The sequence below is a fragment of the Propithecus coquereli genome, unplaced genomic scaffold (assembly GCF_000956105.1).
Source record: "Propithecus coquereli isolate 6110/MARCELLA unplaced genomic scaffold, Pcoq_1.0 Scaffold155, whole genome shotgun sequence".
Taxonomy (NCBI): domain Eukaryota; kingdom Metazoa; phylum Chordata; class Mammalia; order Primates; family Indriidae; genus Propithecus; species Propithecus coquereli.
The window spans coordinates 826,306-838,525 of NW_012139969.1; the positions used below are offsets into that span (position 1 = coordinate 826,306).

General features: G+C 60.6%; 1 protein-coding gene across 1 annotated transcript; it reads right to left on the minus strand.

Moving 5' to 3' along the window:
* Positions 1-330: 330 nt before the first annotated feature.
* On the minus strand, positions 331-11,553 carry LMAN1L (lectin, mannose-binding, 1 like). Its single transcript, XM_012640545.1, is given in 19 exon segments — positions 331-508; positions 1,521-1,645; positions 2,283-2,403; positions 3,293-3,360; positions 3,750-3,822; positions 4,414-4,578; positions 5,233-5,357; positions 5,864-5,928; positions 6,707-6,737; positions 6,739-6,828; positions 7,190-7,289; positions 8,486-8,591; positions 8,759-8,813; positions 8,876-8,904; positions 8,907-8,982; positions 9,097-9,125; positions 9,128-9,167; positions 9,170-9,225; positions 11,382-11,553. Coding segments are annotated over 19 exon segments (1,704 nt in total).
* Positions 11,554-12,220: the final 667 nt, after the last annotated feature.

The window sequence follows — 12,220 nt, forward strand, 5'->3', positions numbered from 1 at the left end:
CCTTGTTCTGGGTAAGTTTGGGGACAGAATTATACACAGTGATGACTCCCTCTGTAGTCCAGGGCTCAAAGCCCATGGGGTATCTGGTCTTTCGGCGATTGGGCAAGTCCTTGGCCTCCTTGCCTGCCTGGAGCCCACTCCCAGCTACCCACCCAGAGGAGGTGGATGCCTTCACAGAGACTAAGGTGAAGCTGGGAGGGAAATGAGCGTATCAAAGCACTGGCAAAGGGAAATCACCTTTAATAAGGTGGGAGCTCACCAAAAGCTAAAGTATGGGTAGGAGCTGGGCACCCAGAGACAGACGATACTGGCCAAGCCCTCTCCCGCCCCTCAGACACTGCCTGCCTCCCCGGGATGAGCAGCAGCTTCCAGGTGGGTCAGGCATGCGTGCTGGGTCGGGAGCAGCTGCCTCCTCAGAGCCCACAGGGCCCTAGGGATGTGTGCTGCAGGCCCCGGAGGCAGGCTGCCTGTGGACAGACGCTCCCAAAGGGTCTTGCCCAGCTCCTGTCTGCTGCCAGAGAGAGAAGAGATTACTTGGGTCTCTCCCTTCTGGGCTTTTGAAACCAAGACTGTCACAGTTGCCCGGCTCCACTCACTGCACCACAGTCTCCTCTGCCCTGGGACCTTCTCTGTCTCCCTTGGCCTGCCACAAAAGGTCCACACCTTCCCCCAGGCATTTAAGGCCTGCGCAGGTGGCTCCAGGCTTACTGCCACCCCTGCATCCCTATGCATGCGCATAACCCGTGATCGTTCCGCCTCGTGCCTTTTAAAGCCGAACATACTTCAATCCTCCTCCAGGACCATCCCAGCCCCCACTGACGCTTCTTGTCTTGAAATTCCAGCAGGAAGGGCTGTCAGTCCCATTTCTGAGGCCCTTAGCACACCCCATCTCTAAATGGTGCACATTCATTGAGTAAATAACCACCCAGAAAAGTTAGTGACCTCCCCCCACCTTTTCAATTCTCTGCCCAATTTCACAAACTGGTCCTGCCCTTTGCTCCAACAGTACTGAACTTGCCACTTTTTCCCCAAAATATTATGCTTTTTCGTGCCTCTATGCCTTTTTTCATGCTGTTACCCCGCATCGATGCCTTTTACCTATCTTGTCAGGCTGGAAAACTCTTGGTTGCCTTGATGGCCCATATCAAATGTCCCTTCCAGGCTGATTCCCTGGTCCCTTCAGGTTAGATCAGGGGTTTTCTCCTGCACTCCTACAGCCCCTGAGCTTCCTGCCATCATGGCGCTGACCGTGTGGGGCGATGCTCTCAGTTACTTGTCAGTTTCTCCTCCAGAGAGTGAGCTGGGAGGGAAGGACCCAGATGGGGCTGGGGGCTGAGCAGATGTCTGAGCAGTAGTCCCTGGAAAAAGAATCGGTCCTGGCTTGCCCTGTGCTCTTTGCTGTCTGGGGACTGGGCAGGGCCCCTCTGGGCCTCGGTGCCCTCCCCTCCAATTGAATGACTATAGCCCAGAAACAAGAGATGCTGGGTGGAGTGGGAAGTCCTGCCCACAGCGAGGCCCACCTAAAGTGCACGTAGCAGAAGCCTACAGTCTGAATGAGGAGGAAGAAGAGGAAGATGCCTGGCCGCAGGCATGAGAAGGCCCCTGGGGGCCAGCCAGATGTGTGGAGAGCCTTGGCTGCTGCCTTCTGAAAGCGACAAGTCCAAGGTCCTGCCTCAGCTTCTCATCCAGAAGGAGGGAGGGGACCTAGAGTCTGGGCCATGCGTGTGCTCTGTTTCCCTTCCCCAGGCTTGAGGCCACTGGCTCTCATCCAGGAACCTGGAGAAGGGGCAGCTACAAAGCTGCCTCCCCCACCCCAGCTCTCTTGGCTTCATCTGGGGACAGCTGGGAGGGCCTGGGGCCTGGGATCATCAAGGGCCAAAGGCTCAGAAGAAGAGAAAGAGAGAAGCAGTGAGCAAAAGACCGGGTGAGAGTGAGGGCAAGAGGAGGACGAGACAGGGGTGTGGGGAAGATCCCACTCCACCAGCCCACCCCATTTCCCTTCTGGCCACTGGGGGTTGGACCAGGGGCTTTCCAGGGCCCTGCTGATGCTGAGTCTGTGGGACTCTCTCGAGAGCAGAGAGGGCAGAGAGGGTGAGATCTGTGTCCTTGCGTGTGGGCATGCACACACAGACACAGACAGACACAGCTGTGCCTGCCAGGCGTCCTGGGCGGGGAGGGCAAGGGCAGGAGAGGCCTGGGGGCTACAGGAGCGCTGGAAGAAGCGTGGCTGAGCCTGGACCTCAGGGATGGGGCCGCCATGCAGCCTGCTACTTCCCCCTCACCGCTGGGCTCCGAAGGTCCTTGCGCAGGAGGCTCAGGATCTGGTCCAGCTCTAAGAAATGATGCTCGGCACCCACAGGCAGGGAGACCCGGGCTTCTGAGGCCATGCGGGCTGCTGCATCCCTAGTGGGGGTGGAAACCAAAGGAGATGACTCATTACCCCTTCTGGTTGCACCCAAATCACCTAATCATTTCCCATAATCCCCAGGGGCAGCACATGGGTGGGGAACAGGCACCACCCATGGGGCCTCTTCTTGGGGGCTGGTCTTTTCACCCCAAACCTTCTTCCTAGATCCTGAGACAGCTTTAGCTCAGGTAGGGATCTCCCTAAAGCTCTTGGTCTCAAGCCCAGCCTCCCCTGGGCTCTGCCTCCAGCCCCAGCCCCCAGGGGATTGAGCTCCTTTCCCTCATCCCACGGACCAGCCCAGGCTTCTAGATGTGCGGAGCGCAGGGTGGGGCTAGGCTTCAGGCACAGCAGCCAGCCTGAAGCCTCCTCCTCCCAGGCATCCCCAGGGCTTCCTGTACCCCCAGGGCTCTGTGGGTAGCCCCAGAGGCCTGGCCTGGAGTGGATGCTGGGAGGCTGAAAGGGGCAAAACGAAGTCAGGGACCACCTCCTCCAGCTGGCCTGATCTTGGCTGGCCGCCGTCCAAGAAGCCCCATCAGAATGTCCCCTCCTTCCAGGAGCTGTCACTGAAGGAAGGCTCAGATTTACTAACCCTCCCTGAGGTGGCAATGTCTCATGGGGGCCTTCGTGTTGGGTTTCTCCCAGAGAGAGTTGCTCTTGAACTAGGACTTTCAAAACTTTAAATTTGATTCAGCTAAATTCAAGTCAACTCAACAAACCTAACTCTGCCGGCAACCCTTCCAATTGCCAGGCTTTGTGGTGGGTGCTCAGGAAATGACAAAAGGAATGAAGGGCGAATGCAGGAACTTCAGGCAGAGGAGCAAGGTGCAGAGGGTCCCCCGGGTGTGGGGAAGATCCCCGGGTCCCCCTCCTCACCCTATCCTTTACCTCATCTCTTGCAGGGTCTGGAGCAGAGTCCGCTGTCCATGGAGCAGGGCACTGACTTTGGCGGAGTCCTGCAGGAGGGCCGGCCTCTTGTCTAGGGCCAAGGGCACAGCCCCTGTCTTCTCAGAGCCCACCCTCCACAGGGATGCCAAAGCATCCTGCTCTCGGAGGCCTTGCCAGATTACCGGGGCCGCCTCATTCTGGACACACTGAGCTTATCTGAGCCCCATTCGTCCGGGTTTCTCCTTCCCGCCCCCTTCCTGAACCCCTCTCCCTAAAGGTGATTGTGTCCCCCAACAGTGGCCACCCCTGGGCTTTCTCAAAATCCTTCCCCTTTCTAAAAGTGGCCCTGTCTCCTGAAGGAGGCACAGATCCAGCCCAGTCCTGTCAGCCCCCTTCTCCCAGGGCACCATCCAAGCTGGGGCCAGCGCTGGTCAACACCCAGTGCTTGGGTCTCTGCCTCGCTGAGTGACCTGGAGCAGTGGCCACCTTTCTATGGGGCCGATGGAACCTGGCAGGAGGGGTGCAGGGCCTGAAGGCAGGATTAGAGAGGCCTGGCCCTGGAGCGTGGGCTGCCCCCTCTTCCCCACTCCAGCAGCCTAGCCTAAGCTGCTCTGGCCCGAGGACACAGATTAAAACCTCGAGCTGTCAGAGCCCAGCAAAACCTGCGGGAGCTGCGGGCCCCCTCTGCCCAGTGCCTAGCGCCTTGGCTGAGTTTAGCTCTCAGGCCCCCGGGCTGGGCATGACCTGAGGCAGGACTCCCTGGGGGAGGAGCCAGCTGGCAATGGGGTTGAAATGAGGCTTTTCATGCAACTGAGCATTAAGCAAGCTGTATGCAAATCACATGTGAAGCTACATGCAAATTAGCACCTAGTCTACTTCTGTCATTCATCTGCAGACCCGAGTCCAAATACCTGGCATCTCCTTTCCCCCGCCCCAGCCCTGTGGTTCTGAGGGCACTTGCTTGTGCGGAGACGCCCTCCTGTATGCTGCCCTGTCCTGTCCTGTGACCTGCAGCATTTCACCCCTGCATTTCACCTCTTCCCTCCAGAACTCGGGTCCGGGCTGGTTCCTGATTGTAGGGCCTGCTCCTCTTTCAAGCCTGCAGGTGGAGCCCTGGATGTCAGAAGGGCCCCTCACTGGGCTTCCCTCAGGCCTGGCCTGGGGCCCCCATTTGTTTCTTCCACTGCCTGTCAGCCTGGGCCAACTGCTTGGCGAGACCCCGCAGAGCCCGCAGGAGCCGGCTGCGTCTGCCCAGCGTCTCCTCCAGGTCGGAGAGCCTTTGCCCCGGGGGACTGGAGCAGAGCTGGGCTGGGCAGCTGGGCTGGGGCAACACAGCCCATCTCTGGGGGGCATCTTGGAGAGGGTTGCCAGAAGGCATGGCTGCTGCCTCCAGGACCCTCCCTAGGAAAATGCGTCTGGGTTGGGAGGTGGGGCTAGGACAGAGCAGCTGGGCCCCAGGTCCCACTTAGATAAGGCCTCCTCAGGCCTCCATCTCCCCATTGGTTAAAGGACTGCTGCTTAGGCCCGGCGCGGTGGCTCACGCCTGTAATCCTAGCACTCTGGGAGACCGAGGCGGGCGGATTGTTTGAGCTCAGGAGTTCGAGACCAGCCTGAGCAAGAGTGAGACCCCGTCTCTACTAAAAAATAGAAAGAAATGATCTGGACAACTAAAAAAATATATATAGAAAAAATCAGCCGGGCATGGTGGCGCATGCCTGTAGTCCCAGCTACTCGGGAGGCTGAGGCAGAAGGATCACTTGAGCCCAGGAGTTTGAGGTTGCTGTGAGCTAGGCTGACGCCACGGCACTCTAGCCCAGGGAACAAAGCGAGACTCTGCCTCAAAAAAAAAAAAAAAAAAAGGACTGCTGCTTCTAAGGGAAGAGGATCCTGTGACTCAGATGGGCCCTCGCCCCACCTGCCTACTCCCTGGGTCCCTACCATCTCCTGGAGCCACAGAGGGTGGCTGTGGACTTATGTCCTCCCTGGTGCCCAGGGCCAGCCTTGCCTGCAGCCCTTCCAGCTGCCCCTGCAGGCAGAGCTGCTCCAGGGAGGGCAGAGGGCGAGGCTGTGGGAGGAAGACAGAAAGTGGGGCCGGAAACCCGTGGGAGATCTAGAGGCTCCCCCACACGCCAGGCTCCCTCCCTGACCAGACATGCACCCCAGCCAGGGAAGAGCTCTCACCTGGCCGCCCAGCCCTGTAGGCGCCGCCCTCTGAGCTCCGCGCCTTGCAGATTCACATCCCTCCCTCTGGCTGCTCCTCCGGTCCTTCGGTCCTTCGGGCTTGTCTCCTCTGAGCAGCCTTCCCTGAGCCCCTGGAGGGGTTCAGAACCCCTCTCTCTGCTCCCACAGCCCCCTGCACCTTCCAAGACCCGGCCCTGATCACTCTGAACTGTGATGTAACAGTGTGGCCCAGCCAGCCTGGGGGGCCTTGAAGACCCGGCCCCAACACGAGGCCTGAGCTGCGCGGAGCTCAGAGGACAGGTGGGAGGAGGGCTGGAATGGCAGGTCTGAGGGCACTAGGACACGGGTGAGGGAAGGGTCCCTGGCTGGCCTCTCCCAGGTGGCCAGGGCCGGCATCACCTCTGGGCTCAGCTCACTCAAACTGAAGGTCAGGAAGGACAGGACGTCATGGTCCTCTGGAAGGGAGTGGATGGAGAAGAAATACGACCACTTCACCCAGAGCCCCTCCCTTGGCCCTCACCCCAGCCCCCATCGCACCCCAGGGAGGCAGCTCTCGGGCCCTTGTCTTGCTCACGTCACAGGACGGATGTCGGGGGCAGATGAGTAGAGGGGTGGACTGGCTGTGAGGGTCGCACCTCACACTCAGCAGAGGTGGGCCCCATGAGTGGGAAAACTGGACAATCACAAAACGCCCTGGGCTAGAGCCCTGGTGCAAAGTAAGAAACACTCTCAGGCCCCAGAGCACAGATGCTACTGGCAGAGGCAACCTCGCAGTGGCTGCCTCCCTGGTGTGGCTCTGACCATGTCACTCTCCTCCTCCAAAACCTTCCATGGCTCCCTAGTACCCAGTGTCTAAAGACTAAAGTCCTGGCATTCAAAGACGCCCACTCCCCTGCTGTCCACCTGCAGGACCCTCCATGGCTCTCTATTGCATCACTCCTCTTTGCTCCATTTCCCTAAATATTCCTCGAGGCTGTCCCTCTTCTACCTGCCCCACAGCTCCCACCTAGGGGCACGTAGGGGGCCAACACTGGAATACAAGCGTCTCTTGTTTTATCCCATTTGAGACTTCCAAGTCTCAAGGCAGACGTGATTTCTCCCGATGGCTACAGAGCCCCAGAGAGGACGCGTGGCGGGGACGTGACCGGCCCGCACCCAGTGCTCTTGGGAAGGTGTGCTCGGGAAGATGCGTTAGTCCCCTCTCTGCTCTCCCCTGCCCAGTGGGATCCTCACCTGCCAGCACGCTGGTGGCTGCTGAGACCCCCAAAGAAACCTCCAGGGACCAAACGCAGGGGCCCCACATCCACACAGACCTTGTCTGGATCGCTGGGAGTGAGGCCGCTGTTCAAGGAGACCTGAGGGGTGTGGAGGGAGTGAGGCCCCTCTGCTCCCGCGACCCCAGCAGTGGGGCAGCGTCCTCGCCTCTGACTCGCGGGCTGCCGTGCAGGGCAGACGGCCACAGGGCTTGGTGTCAGAGTGGCACGGAGGTGACCTGCACTCCTGGTCTCAGGCCGGCCCGTGCGTGCGTGTGCTCTGTGTGAGTGTTAGGAGTCCGTGTAGGGCGGAGGAGCCCAGGTGGGTGTTGACTCGCATGTGCCAGGGGCCCTGCGTGGTGTCCAGGCGCCAGTCTGCTGGGGCTGTGGGCGGCTGTGTCACCGGGGCCCTGTATTCTGCACTCCCCACCTGAGGACCCCAAAAGCAGGAGGGGCCACCCACACGCAGCCTCTGCCACCAGTAGGTGATCCTCACTCCGAAGGGGCATGGCCGGTTCCAGAAGTGCCGACGACAGGAGCCCAGCACCCGGCAGCCTCCGTCCCTGTGGGCGCTTGGACTCCAGCGGGGTCACACAGGACCCAAGGCCTGGCCGGTGAGGGGAGTCCTAGAAGCCACTCTGCCCAGTGCTTCCCCACTGGGGGTGGCACTGCCGTGGGGACGGGGTGAGCTGGTGAGGGACGTGTCTCTGTTGTCTAGCTTGAGTCTGTCTTGCTGCCGTCTGCTCTCTTAGCAGGAGAGAGAAGGGCAGGGGAGCAAGCCCTGCCCGGCGGAACGCTGGAAGCTGGAGTTTACAGAGGAAGGGACAGAGGCCTCCCTGTGACGCTTCCCCAGGGGGACAGAGGCCTGGATCAACAGTGGGTTTCTGCCCTCAATCTCCCGACCCCCCACCTCGCCCTACTGCCCTTCCCCCCACTGCCCCTCAACTCCGAGTCCCCATGGCTCTGGCTAGGGCTTTCTCTCCTCCCCCTGCTACTGTGGCTCAGACTGTGGCAGGAGACTCCGGGCAGATGACGTGGGACATGTCCTAGTGGCTGAGGACAGTGTGACAGCCCACCTTCCCCACGGGGCGGTGTAGCAGGCTCTGGGGAGTTAGAAGAAGAGTGTGGAGCCCCGAGGGTCTCCGGGCCCACGGGCCACAGACACACAGACACTGCGACACGGGGGGCGGCTCACGCCAGAGCAGCTGGCCTCGCCGCCCTCAGCCCAGAGGGATGCAGAACAGAGCGGCCACCTGGGTTTGCACTCTGAGCTCGTGACCTTGGCGAGTGACCTCATCCTCCCGAACCCCAGAGCTCCCGTCTTTAAAACGAGGGTAACCGAAAGCAGCTCGGACCCGTGTTACGAGGGTGACTAAGACAGGGCCTGCGCGTGGCCTGGCGCTGGCCTGGCTACAGCGAGCTCGCGCCACAAACGCCAGCAATTAGCCTGATTGTCGCGGGCTGAGGGAGGTTTGCTGAGAGAAACCGACGAACCGGCCCGGCCACTGGAGGCCAGAGAGGGACAGAAGCCACAGAAGCCACGTCATGTGGGGCAGGGAAGGCGCAGCTGGTGCGGGGAAGGGCAGGATCCTCCGCGGGCAAGTCTGGGCTGCATTTCAGCTCTGCGCGCAGCTGTGTGGCCTCGGGCGCGTCACCTCGCCTTTCTGCTCCAGTGTCCTTACCCGTCAGTGGGGACTAGTACGTCCCCCTCGTCAAAGGTGTCGGGGATGAGAGGAGATAACGGGGCAGACACACTTACCGCAGGCCCCAGCCGGTGTCCGTCCCCCAAGGCTGTTGGGGTGGTTCCTGGTTCCCAGGGACAGGGAGCAAAGTCTGGGCCTGGGGCCCCAGGGCCACAGCTGAGACTGAGTGGGAGGGAGTCCCAGGGGGACAGCCACCAGCTCAGAGTGAGAGGCCAGCAGGGGTGACAGCTCCAGGAGGGGCGGGCTCCCTGCTGGAGCCCCTCTGGCCCGGGAATGGGGGGCAGCGCCGACAGGCCTTCCCGAGCTGCTCAAGGGGGGCGTGCCCTCACTGGCCTGCACGTGGATGCCAGGGCTGCTCTGCATGGGGGTGACAATCAGCCTGAGCTGTGGGCGCAGGAGGAGGGTGAGGGCGTGGGCGGGCAGGTGGGCAGGAGACCACTACTCACCTGGGTATCCCTGGCAGAGGAGTCGAAGAAACCGCGATGCCGTCCCACGAGGCCAAGGCCCCCAGGACAGAGCCGACGTGGCCCCTGTCCCGGGTGTACCACACGACCTGCAGGCTCCCAGTCCCTCAGCTCAGGGGTCCCTGCAGGACACTGGAACCCCAGGGCTCATTGCCCGCCTGCCTGATGCACCCCCTCTGTCGAGCCTGAGTGGGGCCGCTCACCGTGCCCTGGGCTCCCCGCGCCGCGGCTCTGTCACCCTCATCTGTGTCTCCACCTCCCAGGCGGAGAAGGGCCACTGCGGGGCCTCACGGATGGCGCCGGCCGCACTTCCCCCAGGCCCGGGATGGCGTCTGTGGACCAGGGCAGCTCAGGACCCCGGCCCACTACACCCCTGCGCCCCTCCACTGTCGGGGCTGGCTTCTGGGAGGAGGAAGGAGAACATTCGATAATGGCTGCTGGTCAGACGCGGGAATCCACCGAGAAGTGGGAACGAGCCCAGCGCAGCCGGAGGGGCCTGTGCCAGGGAGGGCAACGGATGCCAGCACGGCCTGCGCCCTCCCTTAAGCCTCGCCTCGGTCTGCATTGTCTGTTTTTATAAGACCCCATTTTACGGATGAGGAAACTGAGGCTCATAAAAGTTAAGGAACTGAGTGGATTGGAATTCATCTCCCTCTGACTCCAAAGTACAGCTTTTTCCGCCACGGGAGATGTTTGTGTCTGACCTCTCCTATTTCTCGGATGAGGAAACTGAGGCCGTGTGACAAGAGGCAGTGCTGTGCCCACAGAACGCAGCCGAGCACTTCGGGAGAGAACAGGCAGCCTGCCCGGGACTGCAGGCTGGGGAGCTGGGAGGGGACCTGGGGCGTTCCAGGGTAAGGAGGCATGAAAGCCAGGGTGCGGGGGGGAGCTGGCCCGGGATGGGAGGAACAGGCGGAGTGTGGGTGAGAAGCGTCCTGGCGGTGGCAGGGTGGGGAGAAAGGGGCTGTATGACGGGGAGGAATGGAGGAGAAACTGAGGTGACTTGGCAGCAACCAGGAAGGGCATTCAGAGCCCTACTCCAGCTGCCTCTCGCCCTCCGGCCGGCCAGGCTGGAACCTGGCCCAGGCCCAGACCCTGCCAGGACTTCCCAGAGGATGCCAACACCGCCCGTTTGCCTGCAAAGGCCAGGATGGGGGCAGGGAGGCTCAGAGGGTGCAAGGCCAGAAGTCCTGGGGCCCCCGGAAGCTGCCACTGCCTCTGAAGTGACTTGCAGGAGGCGAGGACTATCCGCTGCCTCCTACCCTTATGCATTCAACCTCAAGTGGATTGGTCGTGCCACCTCCCTCCAGACTGCGGCTCCTTGAGCCTGACTCAGCCCTGTGTCTCTGGGCTGGGAACAGAGGAGCATCAGGGTAAGTGAACGAATGAATAGGCAATGGGCATACACTGGGTGACCTTGGAGAATGTGCCTCTGCTCCCCCACATGATCTGTGACAGCTCAGACCTGGCAAGGCCAAGAGCAGTGAGTGGTGAACAGGCCCTGCCCTCCTGGCTCGGAGGCAGGGCCGGGCTTGGTGCTGTAGAGACAGCCCACTCCATCCACCTCCTGTGCCTTCCTCCTGTGAAGCACTGGAAGAAAGACCCTACTGACAGAGCCTGTCTCGTTTTAAAGGGGTATTTTGTTCTGGCCTCAGTGAGGAATCATGCCGTTTCTCAGAACTTACGTCTCATAGATAGAAATACATAGCTGATCTGCTTTCTCTCTTTGCTTTGCCTGCTAGGAGGCTCTGGGCTAAATCCATGGCCCAGCTTCAGAGTTGAGATCTCACAGCATATGTTTTGGAAACTGGACTCATTTCATGTCCCATCCTAACCCTAAGTCTCATTCTTCTTGCTCACTCCTAATTTAAGATACTCTATATTGTATAGGTCCTTGTAAGTCATCACAAATCCTTTTTGGAACAAGATCAGGCAGAAGACAGACTCTTTGTAGGTCTGGGTTTGGAAGGCCCTGAACACAGACCCATGGGCTAAGATGCTCTCATGCCTGCTTCCAACCCCAACACGCATACAGGGAAGGGCCGGTGCCTGCTCACAGGAGGATGCCTCCCTGCAGGTGGTCCCTCGGTTCTCATGGATGACGCAGGCAGACAGGATGGAACCAGGAGCCTGGGGCTTTGTGCTAGTCCAGGTTGCCTTGTTTCTGTCCTGGGACTTAGTGTGTGAGCATGTGTACGTGTGTGTGTTCACAGGTTCAACAGGCAGAGGAAGGGGAGGAGTCCAAGGAGAGGCAGAGGAGAAGAGAGAAGTCCTAGGGCAGAGAAGCAGAGAGGAGAAGCTGAGACTCAGGGGTGGTGGAGCAGGAGACCAGCCTGGGAAGGGTCCTGGGGTCCCTGGCACTGTCTGCCCCAGGCCCTGCCCACCCTGGACAGAGGCTGGCCCTGGCAGGCCTGTCCCCCACCAAGGTGCAGCCCCTCCAGCATGCTGAGGGACCCCGGGCATGGCTGGCGCCCACCCCTGCCCTCACCTCTGTGGTGGCTCCAGAAGGGTATTCCAGCCCCAGGCAATGCCAGCCTTGGGCCCTTGAAGCTGAGCTTATACTCAAACCTGTGCCGAGGAGGACGCCCCTGCCCAGCGTCGTGGGGGGCCAGGAGCAGAAGGCGGCACAGCAAAGCATCTGGATGGCTGACCACCGGCATTGTCTCGGGAGCTACTGTGCAGGCCTGTGGTAGACTGTAGCTAGGAGGCCAGGGACTGGCTCCTGGGACCGCGCCAGGCAGGGAGGAGCTTGGGACTGGCGGAAGCTGGGTCTTGGCACCATCCTTTCCCTCCCTCCCCAGCACAGACATCCTGTTCCTTCCAGGCCTGCTCTCTGGCCTGTGCCTCCTTCACCTCCAGCCTAGTGTGGGCACACCCCTTGCCAAACCGAGCTCTGTCCCTGCTCCTGGCACAGGCCACCTTCCCACCTCCTCTCAGCTCCCGCAGCTGGGGGGTGCGCTCGGGGCGGGGGGGATGCACGGGGCCCCACCCTTCAGCAGCCCTGGCCTCTCCTCCCTGTCATGGGGCGTGTCCTGCCTCTTTCCCTGCTCCTGGCTGTTCCAACTACCTGGCAGTCCCCCCACCTATCTTTCTCTCCTTCTCAGCCAGCCCCTCCCCAGCAGTGATGCTCAGTTCTCTCCTGTATCCCCAGAGCTCACCCTTCCAAGCACCCTGGTTTCCTTAACAAATGCATTCCATGAAAAAGAAAGGGAGTCTCAAGAGACAGCGAAGAAATGCAATGTGTGGACCTTGTTTGGAGACAGATTTTAACTCACCATTGAAAAAAAAGTGAAACAATTGGGGAAATTTGAACAACGGATATTTGAT